The sequence below is a fragment of the Gadus morhua genome, chromosome 22 (assembly GCF_902167405.1).
Source record: "Gadus morhua chromosome 22, gadMor3.0, whole genome shotgun sequence".
In the NCBI taxonomy this organism is placed as follows: Eukaryota; Metazoa; Chordata; class Actinopteri; order Gadiformes; family Gadidae; genus Gadus; species Gadus morhua.
In genome coordinates this window covers 23,033,868-23,053,980 of record NC_044069.1, presented here as the reverse complement: position 1 = coordinate 23,053,980, position 20,113 = coordinate 23,033,868, and the positions used below count along the sequence as shown (strand labels likewise).

At 43.9% G+C, this 20,113-nt stretch overlaps 1 protein-coding gene across 2 annotated transcripts in view; it reads left to right on the top strand.

Annotated features, from left to right (window-relative positions):
* Positions 1 to 18,561, top strand: part of fam91a1 (family with sequence similarity 91 member A1) — a 35,863-nt gene extending 17,302 nt beyond the window's left edge. The window contains exons 13-24 of one of the 2 annotated variants that reach the window (XM_030347104.1): positions 16 to 128; positions 602 to 688; positions 843 to 972; positions 8,733 to 8,881; positions 10,065 to 10,199; positions 10,619 to 10,732; positions 11,294 to 11,366; positions 13,258 to 13,404; positions 14,661 to 14,762; positions 15,089 to 15,212; positions 15,502 to 15,571; positions 15,945 to 18,561. In XM_030347104.1, the coding sequence (XP_030202964.1) occupies positions 16 to 128; positions 602 to 688; positions 843 to 972; positions 8,733 to 8,881; positions 10,065 to 10,199; positions 10,619 to 10,732; positions 11,294 to 11,366; positions 13,258 to 13,404; positions 14,661 to 14,762; positions 15,089 to 15,212; positions 15,502 to 15,571; positions 15,945 to 16,130 (1,430 nt within the window). In that variant the 3' untranslated portion in view covers positions 16,131 to 18,561. Of the gene's footprint in view, positions 1 to 12; positions 129 to 601; positions 689 to 842; positions 973 to 8,732; positions 8,882 to 10,064; positions 10,200 to 10,618; positions 10,733 to 11,293; positions 11,367 to 13,257; positions 13,405 to 14,660; positions 14,763 to 15,088; positions 15,213 to 15,501; positions 15,572 to 15,944 lie in introns of both variants that reach the window. The other variant, XM_030347103.1, reaches the window with a different exon arrangement.
* The last annotated feature ends 1,552 nt before the right edge of the window (positions 18,562 to 20,113 follow it).

The window sequence follows — 20,113 nt, the reverse complement described above, 5'->3', positions numbered from 1 at the left end:
ATGTCGCCATAGCAGCTGACACAGCCAGCGTCAGCAGCCTCAGCATCCCGGCCGGCCCCACCAAGAGGATCGCCTTCCTGTTCGACTCCACGCTCACCGCCTTCCTCATGATGGGGAACCTGTCCCCGGTCAGTACAGACAGACGTACAGACAGACTGAATAAAAAATTCTGTTTAAAACTCAAAAGACTGGGCTGCTGACACTGGTCTGTCAGCTGGAGAGGAATGATGTTACACTATTTAGTGCTGCTGTACTTTCCACAGTGACAGACGTACAGACAGACGTACAGACAGACGTACAGACAGACGTACAGACAGACGTACAGACAGACGTACTGACTGACGTACTGACTGACGTACTGACTGACTGACTGACTACTAAATAAAAAATTCTGTTTAAAACTCAAAAGACTGAGCTGCTGACACTGGTCTATCCGCTGGAGAGGAATGATGTTACACTATTTAGTGCTGCTGTACTTTCCACAGTGACTTGTAATGAATTCAGATCCATTTAATTATGGAGCATGTAGAGGCTTCTTGCTCAAGGGAACACCCTTTCCACTACACTATCCTGTCTAAGTGGTACTTTAAATGTTCAACAGAACCTGAAGAGCCACGCCGTAACCATGTTCGAGGTGGGCAAGCTGTCCGACGAAACTCTGGACAGCTTTCTGGCCGAGCTGGAGAAGGTGAGAAATAAAGATATTGATGCGCTTGATCATGAAGATCCTTTTGTTTACTTAACACTTTTGGATTAAATAAATATTTAGAATTATGTTTTTTATGATAATCCTTCATAATGTGTTTGTTTGATGTATGTATACGTGTCCGTCCATCTGTCAGGTGGAGAGCACGGCGGAGGGTGAGGCCCAGCGCTACTTTGACCACGCTCTTACCCTGAAGAACACCATCCTGTTCCTGCGCTACAACAAGGAGCTCACCCAGGACCAGGGCCCCGACATCCCCAACATAGGTACTGACCAGTACTGACCATACCACAACCCTCAACATATAAGTACTGACCAGTAGTAACCACAACCCTCCACAACCCTCAACACATGGGTACTGACCACAACCCTCAACATAGAGTGCAGCAAGGGAAGTGTGTGTGTGTATGTGCGTGTATCTGTGCGTTATTGTGTGTGTGTGTGTGTGTGTGTATGTCTGCCCATCAGTATTGTTGTGCCCAGCTCGTTGAAGAGCACAACCAAGAACTGGAGGTCCACACAGCGACAGTTAACTGTCCGTTACCTTTATTTAGTAACTCAAAGAAAACAACAAACAGTTAAACTAAGCTAAGAGAATGCAAACCAATGCTAAAGGGATGGAATAGCAACCCGAATCTTAAATCCTGTTGGATGCCAGGCAGGCCCCAGCCTTTCAGGTGGGAGAGAACGCCATGTTGGATTCCCCCCCACCTTATGCAGGCTTCCGGCAGGTGTGTTCACTCCCACAATGAGGTGGGAGGGGCCAGGCAATCAGCCTCCCTGGAAAGAGAACAGTCCAGCAGGAACGTTGAACTTGTTATGTTAAATCAAAATGTGATGCTTCAATTGCTTTGTCTGAGTCTATCTGTAGGCAATTGGAATTTTTGGCATAGAAGGTGGAAACAGCCAAGTCCCTCTCTATGACTGTTGTCGGGTGCTATAGGCCTCCATCTGCCACCAAGGAGGCATTATCGTCATCGAAGCATCTTTTGTCCAAAATAAATTATAATGAACTTTTAATGGCTAGAGATATGAATTGGGACAGTCTTAATGCAGTTTCTGATGAATTTAAATCTTCTTCACTTGAGTGATCATTTTGTTGTTGCTACTTGCAGGGAAAATAAAATCCTCAAATGTAAACCTCTTATTATTTTCGACGAGGAATTAAAAACAATTATATAATGAACAAGCTTATCATCATGATTTATCTTTGGTTAATTGGGGGCATATAGGTCTGTTGCCAGAAGTTGAGCTAACTTGGACATTCTTTGTGGACAATGTTATGAAAATTGTAAATAAATATGCTCCTATCAGGAAATTAAGGGTGAAGGGAGGAGAAAACCCCTGGTTTTCCCCAAAGTTGTCAGATACCGTCCATCAACCAAAGCCAGAAAAATCTATTTGGCCCCTGGTCTGAATGGTCTAGTTGCCTATTTTCAGGCAACTAAGGAACAAATGCACTTCTCTTATCAAAAAAGCTAAATCAGAAGATTACTAATCTTGCACAACTGAGAACCTCAATAATCCACAGCGATTTTGGAAAGTGATTAAGTCTTTATCTGTAATTAAAAGTCTGCTTTTCCGACATTTGTTTTAAAAGACTCGGTCCCAGTCTATGATAAAACGGAGGTCCGTAATTGCTTTAACAAGCATTTTGAATCATCTGGTTCTTTGTTTGCCCCTGTGACTCCCTGCACAGACCCCCCCCCCCAAGGTTTTCAGGAGAACCCTTTAATTTTGTAGCATTTAATGTGCAGCATTAGCATAAAGCCCTCAAAACGTTAGATCACAGAAACCCCCTGGACCTGATTTGATAGAGCTCTATTTCTTTTTCAAATAGCAGCTGATTTTGCAGCACAGCCTCTAACAATCCTTTTTAATCTCTCAAGCTTTTGACACTGGACCTTGTTGTTTTAAAGCATCCTGGTTCCTGGTTCACAAATTATTTGAGTGACAGGACTTAGTGTATTATGTTCTACAGTATTATATGATGGTCTGTTTTCTGAATGTTTCCACAAGGGAGTGCCACAGGGTTCGGTATTAGGACCCCTCCTGTTCATTATGTACATTAATGAGTTGGGAAAAAATGTGTTGGATGCTAACCTGCATTTTTATGCCGATGACACAATTATTTACTGTTTTGGATCAACTCATGCTAAAGGTGTTGAATCTCTGCAGATAGCTTTTGATGTGGTCCAGCACACACTCCTCCACACCTCCTAAAACTAGTACTCAATGCTGACAAGACTTAGTTTATTGCTAACTGTGGAGCCCTGACCAATCATTGTGAATTGTATTCTCGCTTGGGATGGCCTTCTTGGTCCACCAGGAGGCTGGGACACTAGTGCACTTTTATTTACAGGGCCATGCTTGGGCTACTGCCCTCCTACATCTGTAATCTAATCATACAGAGACTTGTTGATTTTTACGGTTTGCGTTCAATAGATCAGTTGTTGCTGTCTGTTCCATTTGCCCACACAGAACTGGGGAAAAAGGGCTTTCATCTACTCTGCTCCTTCTACATGGAACATGCTGCAAAAAGACTGGAGAATAACTGAACTGATTTCTTTGAATACTTTTACATCCACCTGAGATGACCTCCTTTACTTGTAACTGTTTTATATAATTGCTCTCTGTATGTTGTAACTGTAACTTTTGTTGCCTTTTTTGCTGCCTCTTGGCCAGGACTAAATAAATAAATAGGGTCTTCGTGTTATCAAATTGGAGCTTGATAAAGTGCGTCGGCCGTTACATTGTCACAACCGTAAAACACAAAAGTCTATGATTGTGATCCGTATAAATCGTCACTGGAACTGAGGGGAAAATATACACTTCAAAGTTTTGAAGTGCCCAAATCAACGCTGGTGCCTCCAGGAGATTCAATTCCCCCTTCCACTTCCTGTAAGATGACCGCTCCCGCACCAATCTTGCTGGCATCCACCACCTTTCAAAACATCTAATTTAGTCACAAATGTTGCACTTCCCACTTGATCAATGCAATCCTCCATTCAAGGAGGATTGCTTGTTCAATAACAGTCTGATTTGGTGACTGCATAAACCTTTCTGAAAACTGAATCGATTTGACCCATCTGCCTTATTTGCCAGCAGTCATGGAGAAGCCCAACTGGAGCACACCGGCTGTGCTATCCCATTTTCTAACATGTACTCCACCTCCGTCTCCATTCGCTGGCATTTTCCATGTGCAACCGATAGGGACGTTGTCTGAAAGGTCGAGCATCCCCGACCTTTATGTAATGCTCAACAAGGTTGGATCTTGTTGGTGTTTTTTCAAATAGATTCAAATGAGAACCAACCAATTACACCACATCCTCCCGGTGAGTGACACAAATAACTCGACTGCTCGTCTACATGTTTAAGGAATTCAGAGTTGTTGAGTCTCCCTGTAGGAATAGGTTCAGATGGAACGTCAAAATCCGTAGGCAAGAATCCAACTGTGGCTAGAGACCTTACAGATGTTGCAGCAACATTTTCTGTAGAAACCAGGTGACCTCTTTCCTGAGTGGCAGCATTAAAAGAATGATAGGGTTTCAATGAATTTACATGACACCATTGAACCTTCTTCCTTCTATCTGGTGTGTCAATTAGATCGACTTTTTGTGGGCAGTGGCACAGGAAATACAGTCTACGGCAAAAAAAGGTTTACATAATTCAACACATTTTCTGGTGGCTCAGGATGTTTCAAATCACCACGCAGCACTGCTAATGGACCTCACACTGTGTGCCCATATGCATGTTTTTTGGGGCTGAACCCTGTACTCTCCTGGGCCACATCCCTGGAGGCAAGTAACAGCCACGGAAGACCCTCCTCCCAATCCTGCAAAAGCTCAGTGCAAAATGAACGCAACATATAATTCGATGTCTGAGGAAAACACTCAATGGCGCCCTGCGCATCCGGGAGGTATGCCCTCGACACCTGATGCTTAACCTTTAACTTTTTCAAGACCTGAGACAAAATGCGAGGCATGAAGTTACTCCCCTGGTCAGTTTGCACCACTTTTGGGTCTCCAAATGTTGTCATAAAATAAGTTAAAGCTTTCAGTACTGGTTTGGTCTTCAAAGTCGCAGGATACCGAGTACTTTTACACATCACTGTTACAATATTTATTACCCGCCTTACTTTTTGGTAGCTGACCAACACAGTCAAGCCGCAGATATTCAAATGGTTCTTAACCACTGCAATAGGGTACAATGGAGCTGGTTTAATCTTCTGATTTGGCTTTCAAGTTAGCTGACAGGTGTTGCAAGTAGTACATCGTTACGTCCCTTTTCAGAAGAGGCCAAAAGAATTACGGAGCACATGTCAAAGGTTTTCTTTACCCCTAACGATCTGCAATTCCATCATGTGATGTGCCAAGTCCGTGAACTTTGAGGGCACCACAACCTGAACCACTTTGTCTACTTGCACCTCTTTCACTACACAAGCCCATTTCCTTAACAGCAACCTCTCCTCAAAAAAATACCCATTAATAACACCTTTGTGTTCATTTTCTGGACGGATCAATTCAAACAATAATAATGAGGATCTGAAGCCTGTTCTTCAATGCAGTCCTCTATTAAGGAACGGCAACGGGATGGAAAACTATTGTACCTGATCCCTTTTCTCCTTTTCGGAGAAAACTGTGTCTTTTCAGATGCCTCTGATTGTTCTGCTTTTGCTTTAATCATTGCCTGCATAAAGGCACAAGAAAATACAACCTCAGGGTGTTTTTCCAAACACACCTCTGGGCTCTCCGAGTCCTGCGAGTCCTGCAAGGGTGAATTTGCCCCCAACAATAGTGGACCATCTTTCCACACCTTCGCCCCAGCCAAATCATTCCCCAGAATAATATCAATGCCTTGAATTGGCAGGTGGGGACGGATACCCATAGTAACCTCCCAACATACTAGATCAGACAAGAGATGACAATTATGCAAGGGCACCAACAGAGGAACCAACCCAATTCCAAGTACTGATACATTTCTGACAGTATCCCTATGGGTTGAAAATTGCAAATCCTTTTCCACAGCAAAACTTCCGCAACACCGGTACCTTCTCTTTTCCATCCACCGACAGAAAACCCTGTGACACAAAAGGTGCACACATTTCCTTTAAGATGGTGCTATAATGAAGGGAAAACCCTCTAACATGTTAACGCTACGTACGGATGACACCAGGCCAGCCGACTTCATATATACACTAGAATCAGCAGATTTCTGGCCAGCGTTATTGATTTAGCATTCCCATTTCAAGTGTCCCCTGTTTCTACACCCATGACAAACCGTTGCTAGTTCCAACCTACCGTCTGTTACTGGTACATTCCTCACTGCCCTCCATAGCTGTTTCTTGAGTGCCACTTAGGGACTTACTAGGCCTAGACCTGAAGTTCTCCCTCTGCTGGTCTCTTCTGTGAATCTGACCCAAAGTAGAGCCAGTAGCATTGGGTTAACACATATTCATCTGCCAGAACTGCTGCCGCAGCTGTTGTATTCACCTACTTTTCGCATATACAGGTAACCAGATTAGCAGGCAGTGAACTTTTGAATTGGTCCAACGCAATTAAGGCACACAAGACCCCATAATTGTCCACCTCAGAAGCAGTAGTCCAACAGGTAAAATGACGAAAGATCTCTCTTGGGAAAAAAAATTGGTGTGCGCGCCAACCATCATCTGGTTTCAAAATCTCTGTCTATATGCTTCAGGAACTAGTTACACTTTCAACACTGTTGCTTTAACCTTAGCATAATCATCACTTTCATCCTAGCTAAGGGCAGAAAAAAATCTCTGAGGCTTACCGGTCGAAACACATTGCAACATCAAAGTCTGATGACTAGCAGGCCATCCCTTAACCTCTGCTACACGCTCAAACAGTGTGAAAAGCGAGTCTGGGTCTTTTCATCAAGACCCAGTAATATCAATACCCCTATCGGCATTTGTCAAACCATCCCCATTAGCAGAGTTCTACGCTGTTCTCGCTCTTATCTGCTCCAGTTTGAACTGCTCTGTTTTGACTTTCTCCCTCTCCAATGCTATCCCAGCCCTCATTTTCTCATGCTCCAACTCAAATTGTATTCTATCCTTTCCCATCTTTAATTGCATAAACTGTTCAAATGACAAAGTGCCACCAAAAAGCTCTGAAACTTTTGAGGACATTGGAGTTTGAAGGCCTTCCAGAAGTTTGGCAGGCATAGCCAACCCCTCCACAATATACCTCAGTTCCGCCTCTTTGGTAATTGATTTCGTAAAGATCGTTCCCACCCCAAATGTAATGGCAAATCCACCAAATCTGCTTTTGTAAATTGGGGTAAAGTACCCCGATAAGGTATTTAAAAAAAAATCGTAGACCCGTGAATTACTATGCCCAGTATCCATAATTACCCTGTCCCATTTATAACCCAACAAGCAGAAACACATGGGGCAGTATGAGTCACACCGTAAACAACTTATGTGAGACAAACTGGTTTTGGAGTGTCCCCTCCAAACTGCCTACCCCAAATTGACTAACTGTGCCTAGTCTTCATGTGAAACACAGAAAAAATAACAAAAGGCCCTAGAAAAAAAAGGTTCCTGGTTCAACTTCGTTGGCGAGCCCCCCCTTGTTGTGCACAGCTCATTGAAGAACACAACCAATAATGGGAGGTCCACACAGCGTCAACCTTTATTTAGTAACTCGAAGAAATACATTAACATTAATAAATGTTGGTCATCAACAAGGTTGTTAAGTAGTAACTTCGGGCACATCTATCGAAATAAATGTTTTTTCCTTCCTACGTGTTTACGATCTTATTCATTCATTGCGCTGCGGCCGAACCGACAGGGATATTCTCTGATATTATGAATCCTAAAGACTGCGTCGGGTTCTCCGACGCAGTATTTAAATAGTCTTTGTTTCCATATGCGTAAAACCGAGGGGGTAAAATCCCCCTTCGTCAAGGAGCCTGCTTTCTTGGTTTGTTAGAGTAGGCGGGATTAAACCTCATTCAAATAATTAGAATACTCCGAATGTTTTTATTTTCTTATTATTCAAGCCACACGCATACACGAATGAGTGTACATCTAAGTGAAGTCTACAAAACGCGATTAACTATTTACAAGTGCAATTTTTTTATCCCGACAAAAGCCTCATTAGGAAAGTTCCTCTGGTACTTTCTCGTAGATCGCACCACTTTTCCCCATCTTCCTTAAATGTGACTGCATCACCTTCTCTCACATGATGGTCAGCAGCTCGCGGATTTCACCGTCTCTCCAGTTAGAACTTCTCATGTTGATGTTGCTGTATTGTCTCTGTTGTAGAGATAACGCAGCAACACCTCTACCCTCTATTCCCACCCCTGGAACCGCAAAGTCGTCTAATTGCATTTACAAGACAATGAAACTCCCAATATGTGAAGGGTCCGAGAGGGTAAATTGGGGTGCCAAATCAAGCCGGTATAATAAAAAAAGCCGGGCATAAGACAGGCCTATTTTGCAGTGCAAAAACGTATAGAAAGAGCGAGCAACAGATTCTCCCCCTCTCTTTGGACCACAACAAGCATATCCCTCCATTTCCCTGCAGGCACCATTGTACTAGCAGACGCTGTTTGTTACCAAGTTTGTTTAGTGTTGGCTGGGTGCCTACGTTTGTATTGTGAGTTTCCCACTCATTCTCAGCCATTCTGCTGCTGTGCATCTGATTTACCGTCAGTAATTGTTTTCATCCGATGGTGGTAATTGTTGAGCTGCAATCCCAGTTGAATGGAGGTGCCTGGATTGGTATTCAGAGACCACACACTGATCCTGTTTGCTTGTTAACGGTGGCCACCTTAAATTAGTAGTAAAGTAACATCGTTCAACTGTACCACGTTAAAAGTTTGATTTGGTCTTCTGATAACCAATAAACTAAATGGAGATGTTTCTGACTTGATGATAATAATCTAATTGTAAAATGTGTGTTATTTTTATGTAGCCCAACGACACATAACATAAAATGTAATAAAAGCATAGGACAGTTTAAGTGAATGTTCAGACTCCTCCTGCTCCTCTCTCCAGGCTTCCCCCTGGACATGCTGCGCTGTGAGAGCCTGCTGGGGCTGGACCAGGCCACCTGCAGCCGCGTCCTCAACAAGAACTACAAGCTGCTCGTCTCCATGGCTCCCCTCAGCAACGAGATCAGACCCATCAGCAGCTGCACGCCCCAGGTACCGCCGGGAGGGGGGATGCAAGGTGTGGTTTGCTAATGACTGTGTGTGTGTGTGTGTGTGTGTGTGTGTGTGTGTGTGTGTGTGTGTGTGTGTGTGTGTGTGTGTGTGTGTGTGTGTGTGTGTGTGTGTGAGAGACACAGAAAGAGCTGGAGCACAGCCAGCAGTGGAACTGCTTTGAACTCTCTTTTTCTTCCTGGATCCTTCATAGCCTTAGAGTTGCCAACTGGATGCTTACACACAAACGCCAAGGTTGTCTCTTCCTTCTGGATACACACTCACAAATTCACATGCAAGGGTACGATATGCTGGGGGGGTTGCGTGGGATTTCCCCTTTTCTTGTCTATACATCCCTGCCTCTGCTGTATCTCTCTCCCCCCCCCCCTCAAATTGATCAATGTTACTTCACCAGTAGACCATATAAAATACCTAAAATATAAGTATTTTTTACTTTAGCAATGTGTTGTGAAGAGTCAATTGAGCGATAGAAAGATGAAATTGACCACCCAATTTCAGAGCTCAGGTTTGTGAAACTATAGACGACGTCTACAATTTTCTATTGGATATTAAAGTTTTTAAATAATTAGGAGGATTTAAATCTTGCATGTTTTGTTTTGTTGTGCATGACCACAGCCCCTTTTTGTCCGCATTAGGAAAGTTCAAGATAGGCAATTAGAGGCAAAATATTGAGCTAGGCTCAAAGTTCTGACATTTGTGATTCATTTTCAGGAATAAAATGTCTCAAAACATCTGTGTTCTTTTCACAAATCACACACTGCGCGTACAAATAGCAATGGGAGCATTGGTGAGAAGACGGAGATGTTAAACTGGCCATTCATTCATGTTCTTTCTTCAGGGCCGCCGGTACTGTTGATTAGTTTTTCCTCCTAACTTATTTTCCTTCCATTCAACATTTGTTCAGACCCATCTAGGCCCCGCCACTGCCTCCTGCTGTACACAAAACCACAAATACCCCTTTCATTTCCCTTGGGGGGTTTCTTTTCAATTCTGTGTGCTTGTGTATGCTTTTCATTTATTTATTTATTTTTATATATAAAAATGTTATACGTATATTAATTATATATCATATAATTTTGTTTTCTTGTCATCGTTTCTTACGTATTCATGTCTTCTAACATGAAGGTGCGTGTGTGTATGTGTGCGTGTGCGTGTGCGTGAGCAGCACATCGGCCCAGCCATCCCAGAGGTGAGCTCTATCTGGTTCAAGCTGTACCTGTACCATGTGACCGGCCAGGGGCCCCCCTCTCTGCTGCTCTCCAAAGGCTCCCGGCTGCGCAAACTGCCCGACATATTCCAGGTTATTGTGGCTTTTAACTACTGAACTAGTGCGTTATTGTCTTTGAATAAATCTGCCTCCAAATATCTCTGCGTTTCAGATTATATTTTTTTAAACTCCTTGTTATTGTTAGGTTAAGGTTAAAAATATATTTAAATAAAGGTTGATTGATTGGTACACAGATTAAGTTGAGGATTTTCACATTGGACGCATCACCATTGTAATATAATGCTTAATGTTATTTACAGATAGATTACTTAATGGATCCCTGAGGAAATGATTTGTAACAGTTGCTTTGGTCAAGAAACATAAATATAGTATAATAAGAGGGCAAGAAATGAAAACAAAAAATACTGTATAAATATTGTAAGATGAAACATGCATCTTACCAACAGCTGAATGTAAGGAAAACTAAGTAACATAGCAGACACATTTTTCAGGTTTATGACAGATTGTTGATCACTTCCTGGGGTCACGACCCGGGAGTTGTGCCGACATCCAACGTGCTGGCCATGCTCAACGACGCCCTCACACACTCTGCAGTGCTGATCCAGGTACACACACACACACACACACACACACACACACACACACACACACACACACACACACACACACACACACACACACACACACACACACACACACACACACACAGCATTGTAATGGTACAATGCGATGTAACTTTATTGTTTTGCTGCTTGTAAAACATGGTCTCTTTCAATCCAAGGTAGAAACTACAATAAATGGATCAATATCATGTATTATTCCCTTTGATTGAGGTGATAATATTTGTATAATTTTTCACATCACCCAGTTTGAGCAGTGATGCGCACATCAAAGCTATTGCTGGTAATAAGGGATTCCTGAAAACGTGCGTAATGAGCGAGAATGTGTTTGTGCGAGCCTTGTGGTTTGTTTGACCCTTTTTAATCTGAATCATTTTAACAAAGACTTATTACAATACCTCTTCAATAATTCAGTTTTGTGGATCAAGTTTTACTCTGGTTTGAACTGTGTGTGTGTGTGTGTGTGTGTGTGTGTGTGTGTGTGTGTGTGTGTGTGTGTGTGTGTGTGTGTGTGTGTGTGTGTGTGTGTGTGTGTGCGTGTGTCAGGGTCACGGGATGCACGGCCATGGAGAGACGGTTCACATCCCATTCCCGTTCGACGAGGAGGACCTGAAAGGAGGTGGGGTTGATCTCTTTTCTCCCACTCTATTTCTATTTGTATCCCTTATCAAAACGGAAACTGCACAAGATTCTGATACATGTCTTAAAGTATCAGGTACCAGACAAATTTGCGAGCTCAGGATGTATTTGCTCTGGCACACCACCGTTTATCTTATAGGGCCGGGATTTAAACCATTACCCATTTTAACAACAGAGATCTTTATGTCCTTTTCCCTCTAAACACTTTTTTTTTCCAATTTAAAACCCCAAAGATTAAGATCAGATAGTCATCCTCCAACAATAGGTTTGGTGTCAAGGTCTAGAGCGACTGGACACAAACAAAGTAAAAAATGACTCCGTAGCAGGAAGCCTAGGGGACCCTTAAAGTTTCAGTGAAGACAGTGTTCAGCTGGAATTGGAACACAACAAGATTTAGAATGGGCAACACACCATTGCGTTATACTAGAACTGTTCGATAAGCTTAACCGTTACTCAGGCATGGATATCAAAATAAACCACTGCTCAGAAGGAGCTTCACCCTCCACACATACAGAAAAATTATATTATAGTTTCCGGGAAGCCTGACCCTCCCTCTGACACAAACGTCAAAATCAACGGCCGTCACAAAACGTGTATTAATCATTCAGCAGTCGGCGCTGCAAGCTGATGCTTAGTTGCACAGCGGTCCGTGAATATTGCCTTTGATAACCTGACGCTGTGCAGTTGCGTCGCAACAGTTACGTTTTTGGATAAGAAAAGAGTGATGGCCTACATGTAGTTATCGCACGGCGAAACAACCACAAAAACAAAAACATGGATGTATGCAAGAATGCACACCAACTTAATCTCCCTCCGCCAACCATCAGTCGCTTCTTGGACACCTCGTATAAGTAGCTAACTTAATAGTGAAAGGCCACGGTGTGTCATTTAATTTACCACGTTAATTTACCACGTTCATTACAACACTCATAAACAAAGGAGGTATTAAAGTATGATAATGCGTCGTGACCTTGGGAATAATCCCCCCCCCCCGCCCCCCACTCAATCCCTCTTGGCCCAAAATGTATATTTCAGAATATTATCCAATTCTAGCTCAACAAGAGGGTCCCCTACACTTTAATTTGAAGTTGATTTTAATTAATCATTATAAGGCAAGGAAAACATAACAATTCTTAATTTCACAGGAATATACTCTAAATAATTTATGTAATCAATGAAATATTATATTCCGTCTCTGTTCTGTCCGTTTCGCTACATGCCACTAATGTCTACACACTGCACCATTTTATATTGGTGGTGCAAATAAATCAAAAGATTGACTGAGATGGTGGCATTCAGAATTAATAACATTATATGATAGTTATCATTATACACATATTTTAACATAGTACTTCACCAATAATAAAATACTTAAAATTCAAAGACCCCCTGAATGTACAACTATTTGATAATTAGGTGGTTGGTGAACTCTGAACCTTTTGCGTGCAAAAACCTTATCCACTAGACCAGTGCCAACCAAGTCTACTTGTAGCTATCCTTGCACAAGCCTTCGACCCCCGACCTGCTCCTTAAAGTGGGAATGTGCCAGACTGAGCCCCTCCCAGTTGGTAGGCTGGAGACTTTCAGAATAAGAACAGTTCCCAGGGTCTGTCCAATACGCTGTGTAGCTGTGTTATGAGAAGCCGCGTGGCTGGGCTGGATGACTGCAGTGACGGAGAATCAATAGTTGTAAACAAAGAGAGATATAGGGGCTGGCAAGCAATATTTCTTTCATTATTCAAATATAAAATAGATACGTCCTGGTAATTTTTATATCCATGTATATGTATCAATATAAAACCATCAACTTACCAAAGAACTTGTCGCATCCACTGGTAACCATTCCCTTCTTGGCTCCCTCCGCTGCTTAGAGTTCTCCTCGTCCAACATGTGCGTGCATAAGGCCCTGCGCACACTGCAGGAGAGCGTGGACCTGAAGCACCAGTGCGGCTACATCACAATGCTGAACCCCAGCAACAGGCACCGCCACAGGGAGAGCGACGCCAACGACTGCAGGGGTGAGGACCGCAGCCAAGGCTTTATACCTCCTCCAACGTCAAGCACTGATGCACAGACACACAGACACACACACAGACATCAGACATCGTTCTCATCAGTCATCCGCTCCCTCACACAAACATGTGCAAAGTAATTTAACCATTATAATACCGTTTCTGCATAGTTTCTCAGAACTTGTGGGTCCCTGTGGGAATGCAACGGCTAACCCAGGCTTTGTTAATGCCATGGTCTACCAGTTGAGCAAGCCGGGACTGCATAATGACATTCTCGAATACATTGTGTCCGAAATCTTCCAGGCACACAAACTGCAGCCACACACACGCAAACACCCGCCAGCTGTGCTGGGAAGTATTTGCTACAAAATGGGCCCCATTTTTCATAAACCCGCGCTGTTCTTGAAAAGACTCTGAGACGCTGTGCACCTGCTGGGATTGTTGTACCAAGAGGTTACCAAGACGCTGTTATCCATGCAGTGGGCTGCTCAGCTAAAGCTTTAGCGTACATCTGACGGAGCTGGACGTAGCCGGAGCTGTGGTCCCTGAGCCTTATTGCCATTGAAAGCGGGAATTAAATCAGAATGACCTCCAGCCTGGTTTAATTAGGATGTTTGTCTATTTAATTGTGTATCTTTATTGTGGCCGCCTGTGAGGACTTTCTGATTTAATTTTGCCAATGCCACTCTAATCACAGAATTAGTAATCGCTGAGGCTACACAAATGGAAACAATGTGTTTTAATGCAGCACAGAAGGTATTTTAGCCAGGGAGGGAGGTGGTATCACTGCTTCAGCATGCAGGATGGGAACCAAATAATAGCAGTTGAGGTTGGAGTGGGTCATTGTTATCACACTCTCCTTGTTACTCTCACACACTGCAGCAATCTGCTAGTTCTTTACTTTATTTTGAGTTTGAGGCTCCTGATGATGACAACAATAGAAGTCCTGTAGGAGACGGGTTGGGCCTTCTCTGCCTGAAGAGCAACACCCCAGTCACCACACTCATTCTGCACCTATATATAGCCATGTTTATTTATACGATTATAAGTCTGTTATTTAGGACACCTCGTAGCGTGTCGTTTTTCTTTTGAATATCATTAACACACAGATTTCCCCTTGAGATGTCTCCTTCCACACGGAGACCTTCTTCCGTTGTTTATTAATGAAGTATGAAGAGATGGGGGCGGGGCGCGGCGTTCTGAGTGGCAGGAAGATGATTGATGATATCGTTGTTTTCCCCTCCCAACCCCACCGCCCCAAGGTGACACTCACCTGGGCGGAGGCTTTGACACCAACGGCAGCACCGAGTCCTTTGAGCTGGTGGCCGAGGAAAGTGCGGGGGAGGCCAGGGCCAAGACGGAAGGTAGTGGCTCCCTCCCTCCCTCCATCCCTAACTCTCTTCTCCTGAATCATTCAGAGGGGCTTAGCTGTACTGAGCTCTGCCGTTGCATTCACTTCTGGAATAATAAAGTATAATTCTATCATGTTTTTATGCCGACGACAGATTTGGCCTATTAATAAATAAGATGTTTGGTTCAAAGGTATCGTAAAAAAGCGATGCTTGTATTATTATTATTGTTATTATTATTAACGTCATTGTATTATGATCAAATTCTAATCTTCTTTTATGAATGATATTCTCCCATTGTCTCTATGATGACGTTCCTCTCCTGGTGTGGTTTTCCTCAGCTCTTCCCACAGAGGATGAGTGGGTTCCCCTGGAGCTGAGCTTCGGCATGCCTCTCTTTAGCTCGGAGCTCAACCGCAGAGTGTGTCAGAAGATCGCCTCGCACAAACTCTGCGGCAAGGACAGGTACAAACCATCACGCAAATATGAAATATAATAAAAAAAAAGAATAAAAAAATCAAGTGACAGCAGGGAATTCAAAATAGAGAATCAGAGAATAGAATTTCAAATGGAATTGCGATTAATGGAATTGTATATTTCATAGAAAGGAAATTTTAAATGCACTTTGAGGGAATATACATTTGAAATACAATTTGAGAGAACAAAATTGTAAAGTAGAATATCCAAGATAATAATAGACTTGAAACTGTTTGAGAATTGAATGAGTCATTCTTCTGTTATTCTGTGGTTACAGTCTTCAAGAGCTGCTTCACGAGAGCCGGAAGCTCTCACTGAAAGTTCTGAGCTTTGTTCAGTCATTCCAGGTGAAGCCTTTGTTCCCCCACCCCCCTCCCCACACCACTCACCACACCCCTCAAACATAATACTAAAACTACTTCAACTGTTGCAGAATTCATAAGCCAAAGAATGTGTGAAGAGTTTGTTTAGCCCTGAACAACTAAGGAGATTGAAACAATGTGTTTTTTTGTTTTGTTGCGCACACAGGGTGATAATGTGACTTTGTGTTTACATTTTTAATTAAGCACAAAGATATGTTGTGGTTTTAATCACACTTTTTCTTCGTGAGATTACTTTTGTGTGTGGGCGAAAATTGTATTTATATCGCATTTAGAGTAGTTACTATCAAAGTTCATCACCATGACGATGACCCCTGACCCTCCTCCCTCCTCTCCGCAGGACTCGAGCCAGTCAGCGGACCCCGAGAGCGGCGTGTCGGGCCCCCTCAGCCAGCCCCCGGCCGAGTCCGGGGTCCCTCTGCCGGCCCTGAACCTCCTCTTCAAGGACGGAGCGCTCAGGGAGTGGAACGGCCGCGCCCCTCCCGCCCTCAACTTCGCCGCCCTGCAGCGGGACCAGCCCACATAATTCCGCCCCCCCCCCACCACCCCTCCACCCTCTAACCAGGCCTGGAGATTCAGTTACAGGAACAGTGTTGCCAGATTGGGTCATATTTCCTGCCCAATCTTGCAACCCTGACTGGGTTCTAAACCCTAACCCCAATCCTAACCCTTCAGTAACAGAAAATAATCAAATTAACCACATAAGCATTTCTAGGGCTCCCCGGTCCGGGGAACGTCGCTGCCTCGCACACTCTTGATGGCCGTTTGTTTTGATCTGGTCACAAGGCAGTATGGTGTCCCTCCCAGGCTTCCTCCTGCTCCTCCTCCTCCTCCTCTCAGTGATCTGCCGCTGGAGAACAGAATGAACCCCAGCCCCCCCCCCCCCTGCACCACGTGTCTCACATCTCTGGGGCCATTTATCAAAATGCTGGGGAGATATTAGCAGCTAACCTCCCCTTTTTGCGGCCGCACCCATATTGTAAATTGAGCGTGTTTGTAATAAAAGGCAGTTTCGTGTACGGTGGTGTGGTGCTCTTGTTGAAGTATAGACCCCTCACCCCACCTCCACCCAATGTGCAACCATTGTGGTGTTCAGATATGACAGTTTCAACAACCACTTGAGATTGAAGTACTAGAGAACGCAAGGACTTTGGGTTCAGGTCTTTATCCTAGCATTCAATGGATGTTTTTATTATTATTATTAATATAATCATCATCCTCGACAGGAGGGTGAGTGAAATATTATTAGCTTAGATGTAATCAACCCATTCTATGTGTTGAGTGGATCAGCTCAACTGGTTGTAAAAGTGTGAGAATGGACCAAGACCTTGGCCTGGCCCGGTCACTTCTGGTTCCCCCTGCCCATCTTGTATTGTCTCATCTGATCTGATGCATGATACTGTTGCACAAACCACGTCATGAGAAGGCCCTTGTCCAGTCCCTTCTGTTTGTGGGACCCCCTTTCTTTATGTGTCCAAACCCCTTTGGAAGAAGTAATGGCATATGTTCTACTTTTGTTTTTGTTTATGATTGTTTTTTTTATTGCCGTTTTTTGAAGTGGGTGGGGGATTGCTTCTGGGTTCTATCCCTCGAATGGGCTGTGGTTGGTTGCCAAGCCATAGCACAGGTGGTGAAGCATTAGCCAATCCTCATGGAGCTCTGATCTCCTCTCCATACAGGGATTCCAGCTCCTCCCAGCGCCTCTCGTGACAACAAAGACTCTCTTATGTTTTAAGCACGTTTCGATTTTTTTATTATTGTTTCATGATGGTTATTATTTTGTCGCCTTAACACTTATTTTTCACATCACCATTCCAACGTCCAATAACAATTAAAAACTTATTTTTTCTCCATTCGGTTCAATTATTGGGGCAATTCCGGTCATTAGACATGAAATGAGGAACCCCTCCCACAACCACATCAACATATTCTCTCCTCTAGATTAACCAAATTCACCCAACGTTACCAATCAGGAGCCCAGCTGGCTTCGCCCAGGTGTGTGAATCGGCTAGGCTCTTTCCTTGGCCTGGTTCCACGTTGTTTGTTCTGGGTGACACACTGTCCCGTCTGTGGATTGTTTACAACATCGTGTCTTTTTTGGGGTTCTGTGTCCATTGATGAGATTGGGGTAACTTTGTCCTGACCCCTAGGGAGTAGGCCATGGAGCCTGATACACATACTGTCTGAGACACATTGTTGCTCAGAAAGTGTTCTTTCTTAGCGATGCTTTACGGACGTAAAGTTCCTTTCAAATCGCATTTGCAGCTGGAAGCCATTCTTTGTTAGTTTGCCTTTGTTTTCCCTTTCAGTTTTTGTACTTTCCATGATATCCGCTTCCGTAAATATTTTCGACCCATTTGTTGTTAATAATGCTGGTGACAATGTAGAAAAAAGGACTTCATAGGAGGTCCAGTTCAAGCATGATAATTGTTTAGAGATTTAAGTGTGTATGTGGTGTGTGTGAGTGTGTGCGTGTGTGTATTGTAGCCTACATCATTGGAGACATTATTTTTTCTGTTTTTTTGTATGTGCCTACCATCACAAAAATTGACCCCTGACCTTTATCTCCCCGATAACCCCTCCATCACACAGTCACCCCCTATCCCTAGCCCCCTTCTCTATCCTAGAATCATCCACCAGTGTTTTAAGAAAAGAAGTACAAAAATATACTGTTAGTTTTATATATCAATCCACATTTAGAAAGTCTTTGTCTTGCTCGTTTGATGGGACTGTGAATATTATTGACTGAATAATAATACTAATTCTAATGATAATGCAAATGAAATGGGTTCCCAAAAAAAAGACAAAGGAAATGTCACCTTTCTCGCTACAACACCCATTATTCCGACACTGTCTAGTTCCTCTCGAGAAAAGTGTTATTACAAAAAACAGAATATGTAAAAAGTATATGAAAATATGAATAAATAGAGAGAAATCTCTCCTTCAACCAAAATGTATTTGTGTGTGTAATATTGCTCTTTTTGTGATGCAAATATTTTCTAAACATCTCTATTACAGTGGCGTTGGATTGACCTTCGATATCACCAATGCCAACGGGAAAATGTAGCATAACTTCTGATAGAAGTTCATCATGACTACTGGCTGTGTGCGTGAGATATTTTCAAAAGAGTGTGTTTAAGATAAACAGGATTCAGGAGTCTCCAGCTTCTCTCTAACAGCCATTCACAGTGCGTTCATTCTCATTAGCTCTTCATCAAATGTCACGCACCCCTATATCGAGGTGCACGCAAGGAACTTATTTTCATTTGCCATCTGACCAAACTTGATTAATAATTAGGGGGACCTCTCGTTGTTTGTTGGTTTTTTTTGTGCATTTGACTGAACGATCCAGACAAAACATGGCCGAGCTTCAGCGGGGACCACCACAGTGAGTAACCCCCTTTGTTTTCCTTTCTGAGACTGTTGAAGTGGTTTAGACTGGTTTGGGCTGGTGGATTTAGGTGAACCTTGTTGTGGATTTGTGCAGCGCCACATAAGACTGATCTCCCCATACACAGACACATTCTATTGGTATGTCTGTTCATTCTCTAACGCTTGCATGCATTTTACCTCTATTACAGGCAACCTTGATTGGCCTTTTGTAGCATCTGTTTTTAAGTGCAGTGTTGTTGGCCTAGTACTATACACTACCTGGCCCCTCACTGGAAATAGGAAAAGTGTCTTGTGGTAACTGGTGCTGCAAATAAAAGGAAGAACTTGGCGCTATGGGGAAGGAACTGTGGCAGCTGCATTGGTAAATGTAAACCATGGCATTAAGTTCAGCTCTATCAGACAAGTTGGTCAGCATCCCAAGGGGTGGTTTTATTGATGAATCTATTATTCAGATGAATAGATTAGGTTAATGCTTCTCCTGGAACCGTCACCTTATCGTGGTGGAGAGGTTTGCGTGTCCCTGTGAACCTGAGAGCTGTGTTGTCTGGAGCCTTGTGCTCCTGGTAGGGTCTCTCATGGCAGAGTGGTCTCAGGTGAGGGGCCAGACTAAGAATGGTTAAAAAAAACTCCAATGAATAACTGTAAAAGAGGAGATGTGACCCGGCCCGGAGGAAGCCCGGGGCCCCCGTCTGGAGCCAGGCCCAGACGGAGGGCTCGATGGCGAGCGCCTGGTGGCCGGGTTTGCCACGGAGCCCTGTCGGGCACAGCCCGAACAAACTACGTGGCACCCCCCCTCTCTTCCTCCCATGGGCCCACCACCTGTGGGAAGACCCGTTGGGGTCGGGTGCGCAGCCACATGGGTGGCAGCGAAGGTCAGGGGTCTCGACGGACCAGACCCGGGCGGCAGAAGCTGGCTCTGGGGACGTGGAACGTCACCTCGCTGTGGGGAAAGGAACCGGAGCTTGTGAGGGAGGTGGAGCGCTATCAGTTAGATCTGGTGGGGCTTACCTCCACGCACAGTCTCAGCTCTGGTACCGTACTCCTGGATAAGGGTTGGACTCTATTCTTCTCCGGAGTTGCTGAGGGCGTGAGGCGCCGGGCGGGTGTGGGGATACT